Genomic DNA, 23,087 nt, shown 5'->3' with positions numbered 1-23,087 from the left:
CATGGTCCCTCACCACCTCATAGTGCTCCTGTGGGTGCTCCTGTGTGATGGCAGGTCCTGCCAGGGAGAAGCTTCCCATACAACTCCTCCTCACTGCACTACCCAAACCCAGGAGTTCTGCTTGCAGGAGCAGCACTTAGTTAGAAATGGCTCCACCAGGTTTGTCCAGAGGTGCAAGACACTGAAGGCAGCAAAGCTGTTCATTGTTTCTCTTGTCACTGAGAGACTGACAAGAGAAACAAGCCTGTGCTGGTTGACTTGTCTCATTAGTCTGGAGCCTCTTGGCCAAGAGCAGCTTTAGGAGGGCCCCTGACCTGCTGCCATTTCTGTGTGCAGATCACAGCTGTTGGCTTCCATGGCCCCGTTGCAGCTTCTCAAGTCTTCGCCTGAATCAGTCATAGAATCACTGAAGTCTCACCATGCCTACTGACCATGTCTCTCAGTTCCACATCCACATGGTTCTTGAACACCTCCAGGAATGATGGCTCCACCATGGTGGAGCTACACATCCAGGCTATGAGGCAGGAAAGGAGCCTATAATTGGCTGCCATGGTCCTCCCATGCATCTCCACCCTGTTCCCAGCTAAGATCTTCTGAAGGGAGGCTTGGGGCAAAGTGCTGTGGAAATGGGCTGGAGAGTGTTGTGAAAAGGGGAACCAGCAAGAGGGTGAGATGCCTGGAGGGCTGCAAAGAGGATTTTAAAGTGTTGCGTGAAAGAAAGAATAGATTGGGCCATTCATTGGAAGTTAATGAGCTGTCTGTGGGACATGAACAGGACAGACTGGGATCCTTGGGAGCCTCCTAGGGCTCAACAGCCAACTTCTGACAGAGGGTCGTCATTGTAAGCAATCCCTTGTGTCAGTGCTACACAAGGAGCTTTGGTGCCAAATCCATATATTTTGGGATAATCCTCATTTCTTGATTTTCCAGATAAGATTTTTATGAAGATTACTTGTTGCCGATTTAAAACCATACCAAGACGTGACTTGTTTTCAACTCTCAGGTGGCTATATTTTTCTGACTGACATGAGCAGGGCCAGGACATGGGTAGATGTGGCAGCGTGGGACACAATTAGTGGGCATGGTAGTGATGGGTTGATGTTTGGACTATATGATCTTAGTGGTCTTTCCAAACTTAATTATTAACTTAATGATTCTTTTATATCCTTCAGAGGTCACCAGTGCAGGAAAGTCTTTCCTTACTTAGCTGCCAGACGCAGAGTCTACAGTCTTTTTCAGCCCCCCAGCTGCCCCAGCAGGGTCAGGAGGATGTTTGCAGAGAGCCTGGGATGAAATCCTCAACTCTGAGATCTCCTCTCCCTCCTCACAGCCTCAACGAGGAGCCCGGTGCCCAGCTAGGAGCACTACAAGCACATCACTATTTGATGTGAAATCTCCACCCTAAGCCCAGGGCTCGAGATAGATACAATTAACAGATTTGATGAAATAGCTCAGATAAAAGAAGGTGCCTGTTGAGTGCTGTACCAAGCCCTGCCCAAGGCTCTTCACATTTTGAAGAGCAAACATGCAATCGGGAGTGGGAATTAATTACCAGGGCCGGTTTATCACGGCCCTCCCTCCCTGCCTCTCACAGAGGCTCACACCCCATCTCAGTGCCAGGCTGCACGTACGGCAGCAGTGCTCTGACTAAGCCTCGCCCAGGGCTCACAGGCAGCACAGTCCCATCCCTATGGCCCAGCACCTCCTGCTTTCAGGCAGGAGGGTCCAGTCGCCACTCACGCATCTTCCTACAATGCTGGAACTGCTCCCAGATAGTGCCAGTTTCCTCCAGGTGACTCCTGCGGATGTAGCTTGCTGACTAACTGGGGAATGGCCAGGGAACTGAGAAGAGCTGGGGGATGCCCAGGTGCTGATTTGCTTCCAGGAGCAAGACGGTAGCTACTGAGCATGCAGACAATGTGGGCAGCGTGCTGGAGGAGCCAGGCCCAAACTGACAGCAGAGCTGTGATGCAGGTACCAAAATAGGACTGTGCACCTGCAGCTGTGGGTGGCGAGGGGTGGGGGACCCCAGCCCAGCCTTCCCAGCGTCCCTCCTGCATGGCGTGGGTGGGCAGCATACGGCCCTGTCTCCTGGGCCCTCCCCTGGCTCCTGATGGGCTGCATCTCCCATCACCCCACAGTGGCCTCTTCCGCCATTGGTCCCCAAGAGCTGAGTCCATCAATGGTGTTCAGATCAGCCCGTCCCAAGTTGTTGGAGCAGTTCTGCATCTGCATGTCTGAACCATTCAAGTCTCTGTGGCAGACACTGTGTATGACTGCTGCTTATATCTTTCTTTTGTGCTGGATCCTGGTTCGAATACATGGCACCTTGACTCAGAAATGGCCATGCCAGGGCTGCAGCTTGCAGAAAATGGTTTGGGTCTTAAGGAGAACTTGGAGAGTATTCAGATTTTAGGAGATAAGAGAGCGGACTTGAATGGAAAATATGCCAAGGAAGAAAGAAATCTTCTAATAAGCTCAGGGAGTGGGGTCTGTGGGAGGACACTGCTTTGCAGGGAGCGTACTGTGAGGGATGGCAAAGCACAAAGTCTGCACACACACAGCGATCCCTGTGTGCAACGTGCTGTTGGAGCAGTGGCAGGGAAGAGATTCCAACATGACTCAGATGCACGCTTAATGAGAGGAAGGAAAAGGTCCAGAAGACAAACAGCAGGCAGTCAGGTGGAGAGCCTCCTCCCCAAAGCACTGATCGAACCCTCACGTACTGCAGGCTCCTGAAAGCAGGACCGCTGCAGCAGGAGGAAGGCATCCACTTCACCTGTCCAGCTCACATCAGCAGGAACGAGGGAGTCCTCGGTATGCAGTCTCATACACTACAGCAACAGCCCAGCATGGAGGTGAGCTGGTGAGCTGCCAGCTGCAAAACTCACCCTTCTCCCCACACCATTTAAGATTCATGGTACATTACTTGACTCCTCAAGTGCACGGCAGAGCGCTGGTGAAGAGGATGGGCTCTCACAGGATGTTTGTTCTAGAGAGCTGCAGGGGACCCCCCCTATGAAGACAGGCTGAGGGAGATGGGCTTGTTCAGCCTGGAGAAAAGAAGGCTGCAGGGTGACCTAATTGCAGTCTTTCAGTACCTAAAGGGAGCCTATAAAAAGGAGGGAAATCAACTCTTTGGAAGATAGATAACAGCAGGACAAGGAGAAATGGTTTTAAGTTGAGGGAGGGAAGATTTATGTTGGATGTTCTTTACTATGAGAGTGGTGAGGTGCTGGAACAGGCTGCACAGAGAGGCTGTGGATGCCCCATCCCTGGAGGTGTTCAAGGCCAGGTCGGATGGGGCCCTGGGCAGCCTGGTCTGGTATTGAATGGGGAGGTTGGTGGCCCTGCCTGTGGTGGGGGGCTGGAGATTCATGATCCTTGAGGTCCGTTCCAACCCGGGCCATTCTGTGATTCTGTGACCCAGTTCTCTCCCTGGGGACAAGGACTCTCAATGGCAGAAGTCCCCACAATCTAGCTCACAAGCCCTGGTGCCAACCTTGCTGCCAGCCTCTATTCATGATGCATGGCACTGTCCTTTCTGGATCCCTGGCATCTTCTTAGAATCACAGAAAAGTAGAATCATTACAGTTGTAAGAGATCTCTAAGCTCATTTACTGTAACCACCAACCCACCCCACCATGCCTACTGACCATGTCCCTCAGTGCTACATCCACACAGTTCTGAACACCTCCAAGGACAGTGACCCCACCACTTCCTTGGGTAACCTGTTCCAATACCTCACCACTCTTCCTGAGAAGAATTATATATTTCCTAACATTCAACCTGAACCTCCCCTGTCCATGTAAGAGCAGACAATGCCAAGTGCTGGGTATTCAGAGAGGTTCTCATCCCAGCCAAAAGAAGGTTCCCTTGGCCATCCCAGTCTCTCCAGCTGATGGGCAGATCACATATCAATACATGCAGTGTAGCTGTGTTCTGGCCCCAAACCATCCACAGGATAAGCAAAGGGCTCTTCTCCAGTATTTGCTGAATTATTTCACCTTCATTGCTTACTGTTAGAATCGTAGCACCATTGAGTGGCTTGGGGGACCTTCAAGATCATCCAGTTCCAACCCCCAAAAATGGGCAGGGTGGCCACCCACTAAATAGCAATGTTCCATTGGAAATGTGAAGAAAGAAGTATCCCTGTGCTTCCTCTCTGAGCAAACTAACCCTGGGGACACCAACCAGATGGGAAGGGAGAAACACTGGGGCCTCCCAGCTGTCATATTATCACCAGCCTCTCACTGCCATGGGTGCAGCTCCACCTCCCCCAGCTCCATCCTTCTGCCATGCACTGCTCCCACTGGGAGAGAAGCAGCACAAGGGATCTCCAAAGGCCCCGTCCTTCCTCCTGCTCCCCCCTATCCCCCCTCCAATTCTCCCTGCTCCCTCCCTTCCTGCCCCTGCTGTGTCAGCCCAGCCCTGCTCACTCCCTGATTAAGTCATTTCCTGACATTCAGCACCGTGCAGGATGACCAGGAGCAGATGTACACAAGCAGAGAAGAGTGGGAGCCCTAACGCTGTGTCCAATGGCATGCTGACAGCCTGTTGGGTGAGGGAAGGGGGAAAAAATACAGAAGGAGGAGAAAAAAAAAAACCCACAAACAGCTCAATACTTTCCATGTGCCACCACTAAGGAGGAAATCGCCTCCATTTGCTACGTGCAAAGTTTGGTGTCTGCACAGCGGGCCGGGAAGAGAAGGGAGCCTGTTTCCCAGGTGGGGAGGAGGGGCTGCTGGCAGCGGCAGCGTGCGGAGGGAAGGCCCCCACACACCCACACGGGACAAGATGGGACAGGGCGGTGGGAGGGGGCCAGAGGGAGCTGCAGGTGGCAGGGGAAATAGCGACAGCGGGAGGCTGTCTTGGCACAGTGCCGGGCTGGATACTGCCTGGGCTTCCTGCTGCCAGGCTGCCAAGGAGAGAGGCATCTGTGCACCAGGGACTGGGCCTTGGGCTCCTCATCCACACTGCTTTTCCTTCCTGAGAGCCAGCTGTGCCCCCTTGTTCTATAGGGGCACCACGGCTCTCCCTCTGGTAACATGCAGCACCCTCTTCCCCTTCCCAGCCCCATCAAGCACATCAGCGTGGATGGTGGGGACAGCCTCGTGCCAGGAGGTGCCACCAAGTTGTCTCCTTTACCCAGGCGGGTCCCCAATTAGAGCAGCACTGCCAGAACCACCCCCGGCCTCTGCAACACGGGGAAAGTCCATGGACTGTGCACCAGGTTGAGTTGGTGGCAAGAAGCACACCTGGGGACAAGGGGTCCTTCTTGCATGGGCACTTCTGAGCAATAAGGAAGTGGTGGAAAAATGCCTTTGCCTGCAGTGCACTCATAGGTTGTAAGGTTATAAACATAAAGTCCTCCTGATCCTGCTCCAGGCTGGCTTAACATCAGCGCAGGCTCCTCCCAAGTGCTATTCCCATCGTATCCGTGTGCTCCCACCTGCTCAGGAAGCTCCAGCCCATCCAGTCCCCCCTGGGAAATCACTGCTCTGTCCTGGCCTAACTGTGTCTCCAGGGCCCTGCCTGATCTTATATGAACAGATGTCCTGCAGGTGGGTGCCCTCAGAGCCCGCAGACACACACCCACACCAGATAGAGCAAAGCAGGGCTCTGGGCTGCTGCTGCTGCTGCTGGAAAAAAGGCAGGATGAGTACGGCCAGGCAGCAGGAAATCATAGCAGCCCCTTGAAGAGAGACCACTTGGGAAAGCCCTCAGTGGGGGACAACATTCTGAAGGCTGTGGGGCCTTGAACCATGGACCATAAGTTGCAGAGAAGCAAGGTGGTGTGCAGTACATCCCATACCGCTTGGGCTGGTCCAAAAGCCAGAACACCTGGTTCTACTCATTCCTGCAAAGCCCCATGCAGAGGATGTCACCCCATTGCAGATTTTTTGGGATGCGCTGGGATTGAGGCCATTTGATAAAGTTCTCTGTGATAGAGAGGAAAGCTGTGGACTGACAGTGCCACATCCCCAGAAACGCAGTGGAGAGAACGATGGGATTCAAGCTCATAAATGGCTCCTGATACGTCTCTTCCGGGGGCTCTGTAGTATATGGGACACTTCAGGAACCAGGAACCTTGACAGCCCATTCCTAACCTTTTGCAAAGGGGATGCAGATGGGGAGCAAAACTTACCTCCAAACACCTCCTGATGCTGGGATATCTCACTGTTCCCCTGCAAGGTGCCATGGTGTGAGCCTACTGAAGATGGTCCCATTCATCTGTGTGCAGGGAAGGTGTCCTCCCTCACTACATGGAGAGAGCAGAAGAAGCCCTAGAAGTGGCCAAATGGAGTGGGAATCACCCAGACGAGCTAGCAGTCCTGTGCCAAGTAGAGGGGCTTCTAGCAGGGACCCCCATTCATCTTCGGGAAGGTGTGGGGAGGTGACATCTTCTGCTTGCTGTTAGTGGAGGTGTGGTGGGGACAACAGCACACCACATGCCTGGGGGATCAACAGCTTTGCAAGCAGGCATCCTCTTCTATGGGACATCTCTTACTCTGCTGGTTTATTAATTTATTTTTCATTTTCCCTCCCTCCTCCTTGTCCTCCTCCTCCTCTCCCCTCATCCATGGACGAGGCTCTCAGAGCTCGAAGAGAGGCGAAAACCAGCACAGCTGCAAAGGCAATCAGCCGCGAGCTGGCAGGCAAGCACACACAGCTGGGAGAGAGAGCACGCTCTCACACACACAAAGCAGCACCAAATGGAGCACGTGGATGGCAGCCAGCAGAGCCTGGTGACTCACACACGCCGGTCTCCCTCAGCTTACGGCCGGGAAACATCAGCAGATGACTGAGGAGGCTCTGCATTGAGCACAGACTGGCCACCACAGCCAAGGATGGGCAATGGCTCCCATCTTCAGAGGCTGCTTGACACATCTTGGTGGCACCACGTTAATTTCTGTGAGTCTGCCCCTGCTCTTGGGGTGTCCTCTGCCCTCCCAAAAGCACCTCAAAACCACAGCAGGTCATGCACTGTCTGCCTGACTCTCCTTGCCATTGAACTTATAACATCCAGAGCATGGTAATGCTGAAGAGAGAGGTGCAGGGGACTCTGTGCTGATGTCCATACTCATCTCTCATTGCACGGTGCTGCACCAGGGCAGCGTTCTAACCAGGGACTTGAGGTTCCTTCCATCCTCTTTAGCTTTAGCCTCCACCCCAGCAAAAAAGCCACCCACCAACTAGTCCTCCTCTTCTAGCACATCTGCATTTCCCAGTACATCACTCCGTGCCGCCTGGCTCCCTGCTCTCCTCCCTCCTCTCCCAACCATGAGGACCATGTATGCATCCCAAGGTCCATGTGTTCCACTCAGTTTTTCTTCCCAGTCCAAGTGCTGGTTTTCAGCTGGTTTCCACTTGGCCATACTTTACTATCTTTAACAGAGCTTTGTCTCGTTTGTTGGCTGCCTAGCGCTAACTATCTACACAAATATAGATGTAAAATATATAATTTCAGCCAAAGTGATTCATCCGTTTCCAAGAACATTGTCAGAGAGAAATACTTGGGTTTCTCTTGCTTTTGTTACAGGGAAATCTGATGACCTTTCTTTTGAAGAGATCCCAATGTGGCATGTTTCTGGCATGCAGACCTGAAGTTTGGCAAAAGGAGGAGCAGGGAAGGCCTTTGGTTGAGTCCAGACTCACCCTTTGCTGTTGCTGAATCGGCCAAGCCTTTGAAATAATCCCTTTCACATGTACTGCCCTGAGAGCACTCCCCAGTTCAATGCCCTGACATTTCCCTACTCGGGTGCTAAGCAGCATTGCCAGGGCAGAGATGTGGATCTCTGTGCCCCAGTCCAGCCTTTCCTGGCATCCATGTGCTCCCTTGTGCCAGCCTGGTAGCTGAACATCATCAGCATGGAGTGAGGGCAAGACCAGGAGGTCCTGGGCGACATCACAGGCAGAGGTGACAGCCAAAAGGTGCACAGGAGCATCAGGGCTTACACCTGGGGGCGTCAGGATGAGCTCACATCTGCAAATACAGATTTGCAGACCTGACATGAAGCACAGGAGGAAATCTGCATATCACAGATATATTACTAAGAGGGCTTGTCTTAGCAGGAGGTGAGTGAGTCCTGCATGGAGCAGACAGTGCCCTGCCCTGCTCCCAGACATGTGGAAGGGGAGACCTGCTGCTTTTCCGTGGGAAATGCATCTCCTCTTCCCCAACCCATGCAAATCCAAGAGTTAGCATCCAGGCTTTGTCAGTGCCACAGGGGGGCTTGCCCATCTTCCAGCCGGGTGCCAGCAGATGACTCATCTGCAGTGGGAACGAGGCAGCATGAAGCACAGAAGAATGGAGCTGCAGTGGTCCATTCTGCTCCCGAGTGTGCTGTTCTGCTGGGGGGTGTCTTGTAGCAGGGACATAGGGACAGCCCTGGCACACGCAGTGGGCAGGGCTGCCTGCAGTGGAGCACAGGTGTTCTGAGATTTTGAGAAGAAGCACAGCTCCCGTAGATTTGCAGCAGCTCATCATTGCACTCCGTTTGGCCAGGATGGATGGATAGGACACAGGTTCCCTGGGCAGCAGGGTTCCCACACAGCAGGCCAGCACTTGGTGCCAGGTATGTGCATGCAGAGCCAGACTGCCTGCTTGGGGACAGCACAGCAGGCCTAGGGGAAGAAATGAAGAAAGCCTCTGCTGTCAGCTGCAGATTTTACAACCCTCTGTGAATGTCCCCAGTCCCCAAAGTTCCCATGGTGACCATCCTGACAGAAGCCCTGCTGGCTTCTTGCCATTTTGGATGAGCTGGGGTGCAGGCGAGTATGTCCCATTCAACGCCCTATGGGACGTGAAAGAGCTCAGCACCTGGGGACCAGCAGGGGCACCTCATGCAGCACCCTCTGGCTAGGCTGCGATGAATGAACCAAAGATGCCCATGCATAAAAACAGACATTGCTTTTGGTCTTGCTTGCTGCTTGCTGGTGTCATCATAGAATCATAGAATATTTTGAGCTGGAAGGGACCCATCTGGTCCAACTCCCCTGCAGTGAACAGGCACCTACAGCTCCATCAGGTGCTCAGAGCCCCATCCAGCCTGACCTTGAGTGTCTCCAGGGATGGGGTATCCACCACCTCTCTGGGCAATCTGTGCCAGTGCCTCATCACCCTTATCGTGAACAAGAATCGTTACAACAGAGGGAGGCCGCTGAAGCAAACGGAAGGGGCTAAGGATGTGAAAAATGTTCCCTTCTCAAACCTGCCATCAGCCAACTGAAAACCTTTTTATTTGCACTGGGAGCCGATGCCAAGTCTCTGTCTGAGACTGGGTTCAAACGCTCCAGCTATATAATCCTTCCAGTCTGGGCTCATAATGGAAACGCCAGCAGACCGTTAAGCACCACGGTGCTGCCAGGTTCTGCTATAATTAAACACACACAGGAAAGGTATAAATAACCAGGTTCAGTGGGGGGGCTGCGGCTGAACGATGCACAGGAGCCAACGCTACTCTGGGCCAGCTGTGCTCTGCAATGTGGTCAGATGGCCACGAGCGGCCTAAAGGCAGCCAATGCTCTGGGACCCCCATGTCCCGCAGTGCACACTGCAGGATGCTCCCTCTCTCTGCAAGACCAGCTACACGCACCTCTCCCTGCTGGCTCTCTTCCTAGGACTCCCGGCTCGGTTTCTCTGAGTCTTCTGGGCCAATTCTTCTACATGTGTAGGAGCATCCGGGGAGCTCTGGTAAATAGCACAATAAATATTTGTTTTCAATAGCCCCGCCGCAACAGACAATGAGGCGGCCGCCACAAGCAGACACGCAGGATGATAGGGCCACGCATGTGGCCCCAAACCACTGCAGCCTGTGTCTGAAACCCAAGCCTCGCCTTTCTATTTGAAGACATAAATCCAGCAGGATTAACATGAAAAAGACCCCCCTCAACTGCAACCAGGCGCACGCATGCTCCGGCACACACATACATTTGTGTATGCTCATATATTTCCCCAACCACAGGCACCAAGCATCAAATCTGGCACTTTCCAAAAAAAGACAAAGCTGCTCCCAGCCTGCACACGGGCTCTGACCTCAGCCTGCGCCTCCCAGCTGAACTAGCAGTGCTCCCAGCCCCCAGAACATGGAGGCAGCGCCGCATGGAAATGTGAGAGAGACGTAATTCCAGAGGATGTGAATGGCTAATTCTGTACATTCAAATGAAACAGAGGGGAAATATACTGAATGGAGCCCATGTATAAGATCATATGAAATGTAAAAAGCCTTGTTGTTCTGCGCACACACTGCCTCTTCAATCCAGTTCTGCTTAAATGCCCATTCTTTTCGTTTGGCATCTCCTTGTCCCTCTATGGCCGAATCAAAAGAGGAACGAAATAATGACACAAAGATTTTTAAAAACTCAGCTCCAGCTGCAGCAGGGAGAAGCCTGAAGCGAAACGTGAGAGCGTACGGCTCTTTGTTAGGGTTTCCTTGGCTATAGAATATGGTATATGAAATGCCTGGCGTATCCCGTTCAGTCCTATGGAGGGAGAGCTCTTAAGGTGGCTCCCTCGGGTTTGGGGTAGCTGTGGGGAGCCAGCCCTGCATTTGCAGGCAGAGAACGTCCCACCTGCAGGACCCCGCACCCCAGGACTGCTCTGCAGGCAGTGGGTGGTCCGGATGGGATTTTTCTTTCTTTATTGTAGCTGCCGCTTTGCATTGGGAAACCTAACTCAACTCTTCTCATCAGGAGATGGTTCCAATTTATATGGGCTTCTATGAAATAGATGCATTTTTTTTCCATGCACACAGAGCTCAAGCACCACCTTCCCCAGCCATGGGCTGAACTCTGCATTTTGGAGCTGGTAGACAGTCAGTGCCCAGATGGCTGCAGGCCCCCAGCGCCACCAACACATCCCTGGCATGTCCCCAACACAGGTGGCAGTGCTGTGGGAGAAGTATCAGCCACCCAGCAGGACCAGCAGCACTGAACCACAGCCACTCAGTGCAGCAGGGAGCCGGTCTGAGCAGCTCTGAGCCATGTTGCTTAACCTAAACAAATGCTCTGTAAACATCAACACTAATTCCTTGTCTATGGACCACAGTGCTTTTTTCTCCAAGGCTCCTCCAGCAGCAATCTGCTGGTGCCCAGTGCATTTTCCACAGGACCCACCTCTGTCACAGCCACTAGTCTTTTCCCTGTAGGACAGGGTTCACTCACAGCCCTTGGGACACACTAGTAAATGGCTCTTCACATGGGTTTCCCCTGGGAAAACCTAGTGATGCTGGGATACTCAAGAGCATCAAGGCATCATAGGCCCAGCAGCCAGCCCTGCCAACTCAACAGGTAACAAAGCCACTGAGCAGTGCTGAGAGTCCTCTGCATTGTGCATTATCTTGGGCAGGCTCAGGCCAAGGGGTCCCTGCACATCATGTCTACTCCTGAAGAGTCTACTCCAGTCTGTCTGCTGGGCTCATGCAGGCACATCAGAAGATGTGTCACTTGCTTGTCCCCAAGGCTGGTGAGGAGCAGCACATTCCTCTGCAGCTGCCGGAGCTGCCTCATGATGCTGGTGTGTGTGGCTGGCAGCACGCTCATGCAGAACAGCGGGGAACAGCCAGGGCAGGCATGTGACACCCTGGCTGCTATTCCTGGTCCAAGGGACTGTCACACAGAACGAGAATCACCCAGCGACAGCACACAAGGCAGGTGAGTCCAGCTGCGGTGACGGCAAATTCCTAATTAGCTCGTTGCATCAGCCCTGTCAACCGTTCACCTTCATTACCCAATGACGTCCTACGTGCTGGGCAGTGCGTGCTCCCAGTTCCCGCTTCCCAAAACCCCTCCATCTCTTCCCCATGCAGGTGCATGACCCAAACGTTCCTGACTGCTTCCCAAGGATGGACTAAGGTCTGGAAGAAGCTGCTCGGTGCCACTGGAGCAAGGCAAGCTCCCTGTGTGCTGCCAGCGCTCTGTAGAGAGCTCTGAAGGGCAGTACCCCGCAGGCAGGCTGTCTTCCCACAGCGGTAGCTGGAGCTGGTTCTGAATACTTAGATGGTTTTAATGTGGAAACAAAAATCCACTAACTGTCAGCTCTCCCCAGCAAGGCACCATCCCAGAGCTCAGCAAACAGAGAGCATGGGAGACCTGCAGCTGACAAATAGTGGCTCTCACTCGAGCCAGACATACAAGGGGTGCTGCACCCACCTGCTGTTTGATAATACTCATGTTGCCCACACTGCTACCAGAGGATCCCACAGGATTTAGGATGCTGAAGGAGTGTGGAATCCTTCATGGTGACACCTCACAAAGGCAGCAATGCCACACAACTGGTTTGGATAAGAGGCAATGAGAAACCCTGCACCCCACTGCAGAATGTAGGTCAGGCAGGTGGAAATGTGGGAACCCTGGGCAGGAACCAGTACCCAACTGGTGCGGGCAGCATCCCAGACCTACAGCCACCACAGACAGCCAAGGGCTTGGGCTGCGTTCTGCAGCTTTCCCCCAGCAACTCTGCAGCAGTGGTGCCTGGAGGCAGACTGGCCCTGCGAGGGCAGGAGCCCAGGCCATCCCAAAGGCTCTCTGCAAGATCTTTCCTGTGTCATGGGCTCTGGTCACCTGCACTGCAGGGACACCAGGATGTGTCCCCACCAAGGGCAGGAGCAAAGGGCTGATGCCGGAGTTTCCTGCCTGCTCTCTGGGCCTTCCCCAAAGCTCCTGCCCGGTGTCTCTGCACCTCCCAAGCCCTCAGACAGAGCCAGGCAGTCAGGCCGCTCCCTACCACCGTCCCACCGGGCTGTGCTGGGGCATGGGGCGGGAGGCAGCGGGTGCAAGGCTGCATCTCGGCGAGGACACCTTAACGTGGAGGCCTGCGGCCTGCGGCTGCCTCCTGCTCCTCGCACTCCTCGCTGGGAAGCAGCTGACTCGGGGCGGCTGCCAGCGCTGCTGGCTGCTGGATCCGGCCGCTGCAACGTGCAGTCTGACATGTAAACCCCGGGCAGGCCTATGCTAATGGCTGGGGGAGGGCGCCTGGCTCAGGGGCGAGGGGGAACGGAGGTGGAGGCCGGAGCCCAGCCAGCAAATTCCCCCCCCCCCCTCCGCTCCATCACCACCTCCCCGCATCCATCTGCCTCCCCTCCTCCTCCTCCATTCATAAATCCGGGCGGCACTGCCATCTACCGTAGCGTGCAAAGCCGCCCCACCACCTTGCTAGGCCTGCAGGCAGCCTGCAGCCCCTCTGCGCACACAAACCTTCATCCCACCGGCACCCAGAGGCCCCCCCAGCCCACTTCCTGCACCCTCCAGTGACACAAAGGGGATCCTCTCCCTTAATGCCGGCTTGGAACCTCCGTTCAGCCCCATGAACCCCAGCGACAAGCAGCCGGCAGCAGCCTCCCACCCCTGGGAAGCCCTCAGCTCTTGTTTCCAAACACCTCCGTACAACCACAGTCCTCAGTTGAGATGGGGAGATAGGGGAGATGAAAGCCCTACGCCTCATTAATTAGGGCCCGAGGCCTTCAGACCACATGGTGGCCAGGACAAGGGTGAGAGCCAGCCCTCAGCCATAGGCTCCACTCGGGAGAAACCCTCCTACAGCCAAGCTGCCCCTACAAGAGGTGACCATGGCAGCAGCCGCTTTCCCAGCACAGCAACCCCCTTCCAGCTCCCCACCTAGGGAACTGCTATCCCCAAACACCAAAGGGCAGTGACCCCACAGCCCAGAGGGAAGCCTGCAGGGCTGGGGCTCCCGAGCAGCCCCTACTCCCCAGCAGCCCCCAAGCCGATGGAGCTCTTTGTTCCCCAGCACCAGGCCTGAAGCCAGGGGAGAAGGGGCAGGGAGTGGGCATGGAGCAGCCCCACAGGACAGCCCGCATGTGGGGCAGAGTGTGCAGCATGCGTGCAGGTGGGAGAGCACGCTGCTGGGGCTGAATGGGGAGCACTGTGTGAACATCTCTGCAGGGAAGGGAAAGAGAAGGAGAGAGGGAGGGAGAGAGGGGAAAAAAAATCCTGTGAGTGCAGCGTTTGCAAAATGAGCTGGCAGTAAATAGCTGGAGGACAGACAGCATCTTGGTACGTGAGGCACAGCACGGAGAGCTGCACCTGAGCAAGGCTGGGCCACAGCTCGCTCCACCATCACACGTCACCTCCTGATGCATCCTCCCAGCCTGCCTCCCTCCCACCACCCCCTCCTCCACCGCGAAAAGGCAGTGGGAAAATGGGTTCCCCTCTGCGCCTGGCACACAGCAGGGAGCAGGAGAGCCATGGCTGGGCTTCACTTGCTGCCTCTGCTTCAGGGCGCAAATGGTAGCACCCTTTTTCCTGCTGGGGACCCTTGTTGCCAGCCTCTCCCCACACCCCACCTCGAGAGCTTCCTCCCTGAGCAATGGCAGCCGTGCTGCCACGCTCCCTGCTTGCCGATGCCGCTTGCTCTTTGTCCCCCTCGCGGGGCAGCGCGCTGCCGAGATTTGCTGAGGACCGACACAACTCATCTCACCCCGTGACAAAACAAACGCCAAATCCACAGAGCATCTGCAAAGCGCAGTGCCCTTCCCTGCGTGCCACAGGGACGCTCCGAGTGCCACAGCCGCTCCGAGCTCACAATGGTGACAACGGGTGCCCAACACCGGGTGGCGGCGGGTCCGCAAAGCCGGCCGTGCCGTGACACGGCCCCGCGCTGGGATCGGGGACACGCGGGACGGCGCCACGGGAGGAGCCACGGCCGCAGCAGCCGTCTCCCGGAGCGGAAAGGGCGGCGTGGGGTGACACCGTGTGGCCGCAACCCGCCTTGCAGGCTGGCGGTGAGCTCGGCGAGGGATGCGGAGGGATTGATGGCCGCCCATGGGTAGCTCTGGGCCCGACGGCTCTGCGAGAGAAGCAGCGGGACGAGGGGCTGCACCACGGGCACTCTGCTCCCTGGGAGCATCGACAGCGCCCTGGAAACCCAGCGGGAACTGGACTCTCTTATCGAGTGGCAGAGTTCTGAGGCTGGGGATGGCACAGCTGGAGGCAGGGAGCTGCCCACCTGCCCTCAGGAGGCATGCCGAGATGCAGCACAGCAAAGAAAGGGTGGAGAGCAGCTACGTGATGCTGCGCAGGGAGAACTGATCTTATTAATAAAAGCTGCTTCTTCCCAGGGTCTTGATAATCTCTCCTGCTGCAGATTATTTACAGCTGTGGAATTTAATACTCCAATGAACAAAGCTCCCCGAAGCAGAGGGAGTGAGCTGTTAACCCTTCTGCACAGCTCTCGGCTGGGGTTTGGCATTTTGATGCCACAGCTACACTGAATCCCAGCACCCAGATCCAAGCCAGGCTGATGGCACAGAGCTGGCTTATCTAGGGGAGCAGAGCCTCAGATACCCAGATTTGCCAGCAGCACCCAGCCTTTGCACAGCATCAGAGTCGCCTACACCTGCCCTAAAGCCCCATTGTGTACCTCCCAGGTTACACAGTCCCTTTGCTCTTGACTTGCAAGAGTCCCTTTCCCAGCTGGCAGAACAGGGATCTCACCCTTCAGCCACCCCAGGCAGCTAGAGATGGAGGTTGTGTTAGGCCCAACTTCCAGTGGCCCAAAATTTGCACAGCCCATTAACTCTGCGTGTCCCAGTTCTTACAAGCCTTTAAGATTCACTCTACTTTCCTCAGAAATGCAAGATACTACCTGCCGGCCACGAGCAGAACATTTCACCATTGAGTTTTCCAGCAAGCAATGTGAGATGCTGTAAGTGCACTGAGCAGACACCTGTATGCCCAGGAGCTGTGGTGGGTCTAGACTTGATACCCCAGGGCCCCTGTCCTCAGCTCACCTGGCTGCAGGTGAGGTCCCTTGTTCTGCAAGGCACATCATGGGCAGAGTGGCAGGCCAGGGAAGCCAGTAAAAACAGCTGTTCGCTGCTTCCAGCATCAGGAATCACAGCTATAGGGTGCCTAGGGCTGCCAAGGGCCTCCTGGAAGAGGACCAAGAGCCAAGCAGAAACCTCAGGAAGCAAGGGCCGCGATAACATCTCCCATCCTACCACCTCCTCACTTCATCACCTGCTCACTACAGTGAATTCTCTGGTACCAGTGAAGACTAGCAAGCTAGAGCAATAAATTCTTTAAACCCGAGAGATGCAGATTACACGGAAAGAGAGGAGTGACATGGGATGACATGGCCCAGCAGGGAACATTTGGTCCAAAGCCTGCAGCTTGCTTTGGGAAGCATTCCAGTACCCGGCCCTGTAGCTCAGGGCTCATGTTTGTTTTTAAAGAACAACATTATGGCACAGAGTTCTATAGCCTTGAGCCGCCTTCAGAAGAACCTCATATTTCAGAAGCCCAGGTGACAGCCTGCTTGCAGCGACCACACCACAATGATCAGGTACATCACCTCCCTTTGGGGAAGGCGTGTTTGCTCTTACTGCTGAACACAGTCACCCTCGCTGCCACAGAGGAGAGTGCTCAGGCTCATTTTCAGCTCCGTTAACCAGTTGTACTTACTGGTGTCCTGGAGCAATGAGTTCCATGAAGTAACTGATGCTATGGGGAAAAAAGGAAAGCTGGCAAATGAGCCCAGCAACTTGCTTTTGACATATGTTGTGATCCCCCTCCCAGCCCGCTATGTCCCCTGCTGCCTTCCTTGATCCCACAGTCCCTCTGCCGTGCTGGCATGGGGCCACAAGCCTATCTCCTAGCCTGTCTCCAGGCAGATGGAACCCATCAGCTCCCTGCAGCATCCCTGAGCGATAATCTGTCTTGCCTGTTTCCTTTTGAGACACCCCTTCTCACGGCCAGCTAATCCCGTTTGCCTTCCTCTGTCCAGCCCTGGGCCCCAGCAGCCAGCCCTACCCCATGCCTTTTCTTGGCACTGGTCATCTCTCCCTGCCCTTGCAGAACACCCTAAGAAGGGACCACTTTCCCTCAGGACCCACCAAAAAACATCTGGTCACATCACCAGGGGTACAGGCACCCCGTGGGAGCAGAATCTGACCTCAGTCCCACATCCAAACACAAGGAACAGCACTAACCCAGGGGCACAGGCAGAGCTGGCCAAGAAGGCACATTTGTAAAGATCCGTGAGCAATTCCTTGGGGCAAAAATAGGGACTCTGGAAGGACTCTGAATTCCGGTTTCCAGCTTCCTTTACTCTCCACAGCAGCTCACAGCTCCTCCAGAGGCTGCACAGGAGATGAGAGGATTCCTCTTTGGCACCATCCCCTGCTGGGAAACTTTCCCATAGCAAAACCATTTTAATGGCAGAATAATAAACAGAGAGAGGGGAAGGGAAAGACAGCCAGCCTCCTTCAAGGAAAGTACCTGCAAGAATCACTACCCCTTGGAGAAACCAGGTTAATCCCATAAAATCAAAATACTTGGGTTGGAAGATCACCTGGTTCACTGCATCCCAAGTACAGCATGGGGCAGGCTCCAAGCCCATGCAGGCAGGTACCCCGCAGAACAAGGGTCTGCATGTGGGTCCTGCTCAAAGGAGAGACCCCAGTGAGAAGCTGCCCCTGGTGAGTGCCTGGGATTTGCCAAGCGCAGACGTAGTGTCCCAGAGCAGTGATTTCTGCTGAGGCCACGTTCCTTGCCAGGAAAAGACACTTACAGACTGCAGGAGCTGCTCGGTGGGATGTGCTGAGCTTAGCTGTCTGCATGTCTGCTTATTAAGCTCCGAGGTTAAGGATTTAGTTCCACATATCAGTTTACTTATAAATAAAGTGTCTCTCCACATTTTAATCTCAAGTCTGCTCCATTGTCTTGCCTGCTTCCTCTGGTGCCCTCTCCCCATGACCTCTATCCCTGCAAAATGCTGCAAAGTTATTAACAAATATTCTGTGAAATATTTAATATCCAAACAGCAGGGTCCACACATCCCATGAGGAACTCATAGCCCTTATGGTCAGGACAAGAAAAACAAAAATTGTTTGGAGGTCCTTGTGTCCTACCAGGGAACTGCTTCAAGGCTGGAGTTGTTGCTAAGCAAGACCAAACAATCCACTTGAGTAACTCTGCGAGTGAGTGACAGATTGGGTTAGCTGGAACCAACTGGACTCCTCTTCCACCACGCAGATGGCCTTGCACAGAAACCAAATGCAGCAGTGAAAAGCTATTTTTCAGTCTTAGGTTAGCAGAAGTAAATTTTTTTTTCTGTTCTCAAAAGGATACACATTTTGAGGGAATTTACATTCTCCTATTTTCAGGAGACACACACTCTTTTCTACTTGAAATACTAAGTTTGCCTCTGCTACACTTCCCAGAACACCAGTGATCGCTGCACTTGGGCAGGATCCCAACCTGAACAGCCCCAGCAAGACCCACCTTTGCGGAAGTAAGTCTCCAATGCCTGAGGTCGCAGAACACCTCTCACAGCTCCACAAGCCGCTAGATGGCCAGCGTGCACACCCGGGGATGCTTGGCCAGCAACTGCAGCTCCTTCTAGGAAACAACAGGAGGGGACCCAGCCACGCTTCTTGCTGCAACCAGAATAAGCTGTTTGTTCACTAACCCGCCCAGCAAAGCGACATAAACGTCACCTTCCAGCAAAGAAATCTCTCCTTGAAAGCAACTGTATTCGGACAGCCTGGAAAGACTGACATCAGCTGGGCACCTGCTGTGCTGCTTCCTCCAGCAGGCAGGCTGAGGGCTTACTGGCAACAGCCTGGGGCCTGGGAAGGTCTAGAGCAGCAAATCCAGCTTTTTCTGGCTCATGGAAAGCAGCAAAAAAGTGCTGCAGGCAGAGGGAGGTTTTGCCTGTATTGAACTGGGAAGCTGATAGGCTTAGGCTCCTCTAGTTCACAGGGAAGTTTTACTAAGGAGAACAGTGCAGCTCCTTAAAGCTCAATTTAAACACACATTGTTGTCCAATCCACGTTACTTAGAGTAACGGAGCAGGAGGGGATCCAGGGCTCTCCCACATCCTTTTACCCACTGCAAGCACCAAGTTTTTCTGCTTGGCTTCATATCAACAAAGCAGTTTGGCTCCTGGACTACAGTTACCCCTGAACACAACAGCACAGCACCTACACACTGTCGTGCCTAAGTTTAGGAAGCACTTCTGGACAATAACTGGCCTTACCAATGAGTACATGCTGCCTATCAGCAACAGATAATGGACAAACCTAGGTTCTCTGATGCAGTCTCAAAAAGCTGTCTGGAACTGAAATGTTTCTTCCTGTCAAACTTTCAGTCTCAACCCAACCCTTGTACTGTCCAGAGAGAACAGAAGTTAATTTCCTGAAGTCGATCAGGTGGAGAGCATAGGCTATGTCCCAAACCTACCACATTCTCCTTCCCTTCCCAGCTCTGCTATGTCCTGTTCAACCGCACACCACCAAAGTTGCAGGCCATCAGGTTTTCCCTATCCCATTCACTCCTAAAGTCTTCTTTCTGAGGCAAAGATGTGGAAACTAACACTTTTCTTGAAAGGACCAACAATTCATTACACTGCTCTCATCTCTCCTACTTTATTATAAGTGAATCCATTTTGTACATCCCAGAACCATCCGGCCAGGGACTGGGCTTTGTGTCTTGCTCCAGCAGAACTGTGAACAGTCGAAATAGGGAAAACAGAGCATAAGCAGTACAAAACAATACGGATTTTCATCTTCTTACTTTAATAACTGGAGACCAAAGTAACACCAGCAGAGCAGTGTTAGTATAGGACCATTTCCCAAACATGCTGTTTTCTCTTCTGGAGAAAAACAAGGCATTTCAGAATTTAAATTAGCTGTTTGTATGTCATAAACAGGAAAAGAGACTCTTAATTGACCTCAACTTCTGCGTGTTTCACCTTTTTCTAGAAAAGGACCAAGGAACGGGTACTGTAGGAAAGGGTATGAACAGGATTGCCAGAAATCTTTAACTCTCATACAAAGTTGCGGGCAATGGCCAAAACTTTGGAGAACTCTCCTTCTCTCTGCCGCAGGATATAGGGTATGGGTGTTTTTATTCTAGTTCCTAACGGATTTCCGTTGTCTTCTATGAGCACCACATTGTTAGAATCAAACCTAGGTGTCATGTGAGGACCAGGCATCTTGTGTCCCACAATCAAAGCCTTCTTCTTTTCTCCTTTGATAGCCAGAAGGATCTTATCTCCTACTTTGCCAACTCCAGTCTTGTTATACACGTGGATACACTTTGGTGGCCGGTGGTAGGGCGCGTTTCCCAAGGCACTGTTGTCCACCACTCGCACACGAGTAAGTTTCTGTATTGCTCGGCATGCTCCACTGACACTGGCAAAAGACAGGAAAGAATGAGAGACAGATCTCCCCAGTAATCCTTGGGGAGCAAGGGCAAAGCCAGCACGGGATCTTGTGCCTACAAAACCACTCAGAAGTCGCCAGCGACAAATACGTACCACATGGCTGACACATCCATTGCATTCAATGCGTTCTTTGAAAGCCAGATGCTACTATGAGCATTGCACACTCTTCAGTAAACATCAAACATAAGACAACGGTTCTACTCTGAAACACGACTAAAAGAAGAGTGGCTTGTATTTACTGCCTGTATTTTACTTTTTTTTAAAAGCAACTGTGGATGATTCAGTTCAACTTCAATTTACAAGCAAAAAAAATGCACTTGCTTCTCCCACAAACAGGAAGCTAAGACTCAAGTCAGCCTCTTTCAGTCTTGTACACAGTACCCAGCAATTTTCTGACCAATCTCCTTCTCAGTGAAGTGCATGAGGTGCTCTCACCAACCTTATTCTGCTCTCAATGAGACCTCTGAGTCCCACTGTGGCTGTGCTAAGCTGCTGCCAATTAGAATCACCATCCCCATGTGGGAGGAACCCAGAAAGAAGATTCCCTTCTGTGTCTGCTTGCACTGTGGGATTATCAGGAGTAGCAAGAAATAACAGCAATACACTGCATGGTTCTAAATCAGTAGATTTGACTTTGAATACACTTGAGAGCAGCAGGGATAAGCTGAGAATTTAACTTCCCTTTCAGGAATTGTTCTTCTTTTATCACACCCCATTCCTCTGTCTGCCAGGTTATGGTTGCACAACACAGAAGGCAGAACAGCAGAAGTTTAAAGGAGGAGCATTGCCAGAGGGAGAAAGGGAAACCTAGGCTGCACAAAGTCTAGAAAGCAACAGTAGCAAACTGACAACTATGAATGTGTGACTGCCTGATTACTGTTAGACAAGATAACTGCACAAGGTGGACTTTTCTTCTCATTTTTGACACAGTCTTAGAGTGGAAGTCCCCACATCCAAAAGCAAGCTCACCACACAGGAATGATTTCTCAGTTCAGGTTGCTGACTTGCGTTCCAGCAGCAGCACTCCTCGTCTCAGGGTTTTCACCTCCTTCTCACTGTCAATGCATATCCTTTAAATATGTGGTGGAAGAGCTGACAAGAAGACGTGTGCCACTGGATCTTATTCTTACAAACAAGGAAGATTTGGGATGTGAAGACTGAGGTCAGCCTTGGCTGCAGAGACCATGAGATAGTGCTCAGGGTCTTATATGGAAGAAACAGGGCAATAACCAGGACTCTGGTCTGAATGTCTAAAGTCCTGGACATCAGGAAAGCCAACTCTGATCTCTGCAAAGATCTAGTTAAAGGTATCCTGTGGGTTAGAGCACTAAAAGGTAAGGGAGCCAAGAGAGTTGGTTCAAGCACCACTCCCTCCAAGCTCAAGATCAGCGCATCCCTAAGCGTAAAAAACAGGAAAAAGTGGCAGGAGACTCGCATGGATGAGCAAGGAGCTCATGTTAAAACTTAAATGAAGAGTTTAGAGAACATGGAATATCTGCAGAGTTTGAATCATGTTCTGACCGCCAGGAACTTGCATTTATTTGGGTTCACTTTACAGTCTGCAAAGAGACATCTATGGTATTTTTCTTATATTACATTATTCTTTTTTAATTAGAAATACTATATCTTATGCTAGATTTACTTAATAGCATCACTTCCAAGCAAGAAAATAAAACCAAAAGCAGGATTTGAAAATCACCTGAGGTGTCGCTGGATGACTGCGTTGCTCAGATGGCTTAAGGAAAATCCCAACTGCCTGTGCAAGAGAGCCATTTGGATTCTGGTAAGCTGCCCTGTTAAGAAATAAGAGAATTATGAACTCTGGGCATTGTACAGAATTTTTTTCACTCCCTTTTTCTTATGGCAATCACACACTAGGGTTTCAGCAACTTTTTGTACATTTGTAATCCTCAGCATACAGAGTTCTAACAGCATCACCAGTGTGCTACAAAGCACAGCAAGAGCCTCTGCCTGAATTCACTAGAGAATATAATTGAGATGCTTATCCTATAAAGCTGAGTTCAGTACCCCTGAGCTGCAGTCTTCTCACAAGGTTAAAGGCTCTTCTGTGCACTGTGAACCATGTAACAACAAACAAGTTTGAGAATTTTTGGATGTGAACAGCTTCTAATTTAGAAACTAGAGTGACCAGTAAAAGCTATCAGTGTTGCCTACAAGACCAGGCAAAAAGCCAGAGATGCTCTGCAGACTGGAATCAAAGCATCAAAACACAAGCTGCTAGACAAACACAGCTCAACCACCAATGAGGGATTCCCCTTGTACATATACAAGCTGTTGAGCATTGTTTGGAGCCCAACATCTCACTCCTACCAATCTTGCTTTGTTACAGCTGCCCAGAAGGAAAAGCTTCCCATGCCTTCACAGTGCTTGCTCAATCCCAACCAAAACACTACCCTGATCACAGCAGAACCAGGTTACAAGGCTAACCTCTGAGATGACCGCACCCTCTTCCCTAACTGCATCCCTAGTTGCTCCCTAGCCCCATTCTGTCAAACGGATCAGGACCAGCCTGCTGAGTCAGTCACAACAGCTTATCTGATGCCAGCTCACTTGGCCAGACATGGGTTAGGAACAATGACCCAGGCAGCTATGGCAGCACATCCAAGCAACAGCAAGAAGCAGCAAAGATGCTGATGCCATCCTGTTTCAGGCCAGCTCACACAGAGTGAGACTTCTCTCTGACTGCAGCTTGCTGTGTGACAATGCTCACCTAGACCTTGGCAGCATAACCAGCATTTGCCCTGCTTCTCTCCTCTCTAAACACTAAAATTATACGGACCACTTATCTCTTTTTGCTGGTATTGAGCATCAGGCCAAATTCTGGAGTCCTGTGTTGTAAAACTGTTTTTTTTAATAAAGATGACCTAACTTCTCC

At 52.4% G+C, this 23,087-nt stretch overlaps 1 protein-coding gene across 1 annotated transcript; it reads right to left on the bottom strand.

Moving 5' to 3' along the window:
• Positions 1-19,593: 19,593 nt before the first annotated feature.
• MRPL14 (mitochondrial ribosomal protein L14) lies at positions 19,594-21,964 on the bottom strand (the record flags this gene model as incomplete). The annotated part of the gene is made up of 2 exons (XM_079550262.1): positions 19,594-20,159; positions 21,891-21,964. The coding sequence occupies 2 exons, from the start codon at positions 21,962-21,964 to the stop codon at positions 19,793-19,795; spliced, it is 441 nt and encodes a 146-aa protein (XP_079406388.1). The 3' UTR covers positions 19,594-19,792.
• Positions 21,965-23,087: the final 1,123 nt, after the last annotated feature.

Source organism: Tetrao urogallus (assembly GCF_951394365.1).
Source record: "Tetrao urogallus genome assembly, chromosome: 2".
Classification (NCBI taxonomy): Eukaryota; Metazoa; Chordata; class Aves; order Galliformes; family Phasianidae; genus Tetrao; species Tetrao urogallus.
This window is presented reverse-complemented; position numbering and strand designations above follow the sequence as displayed.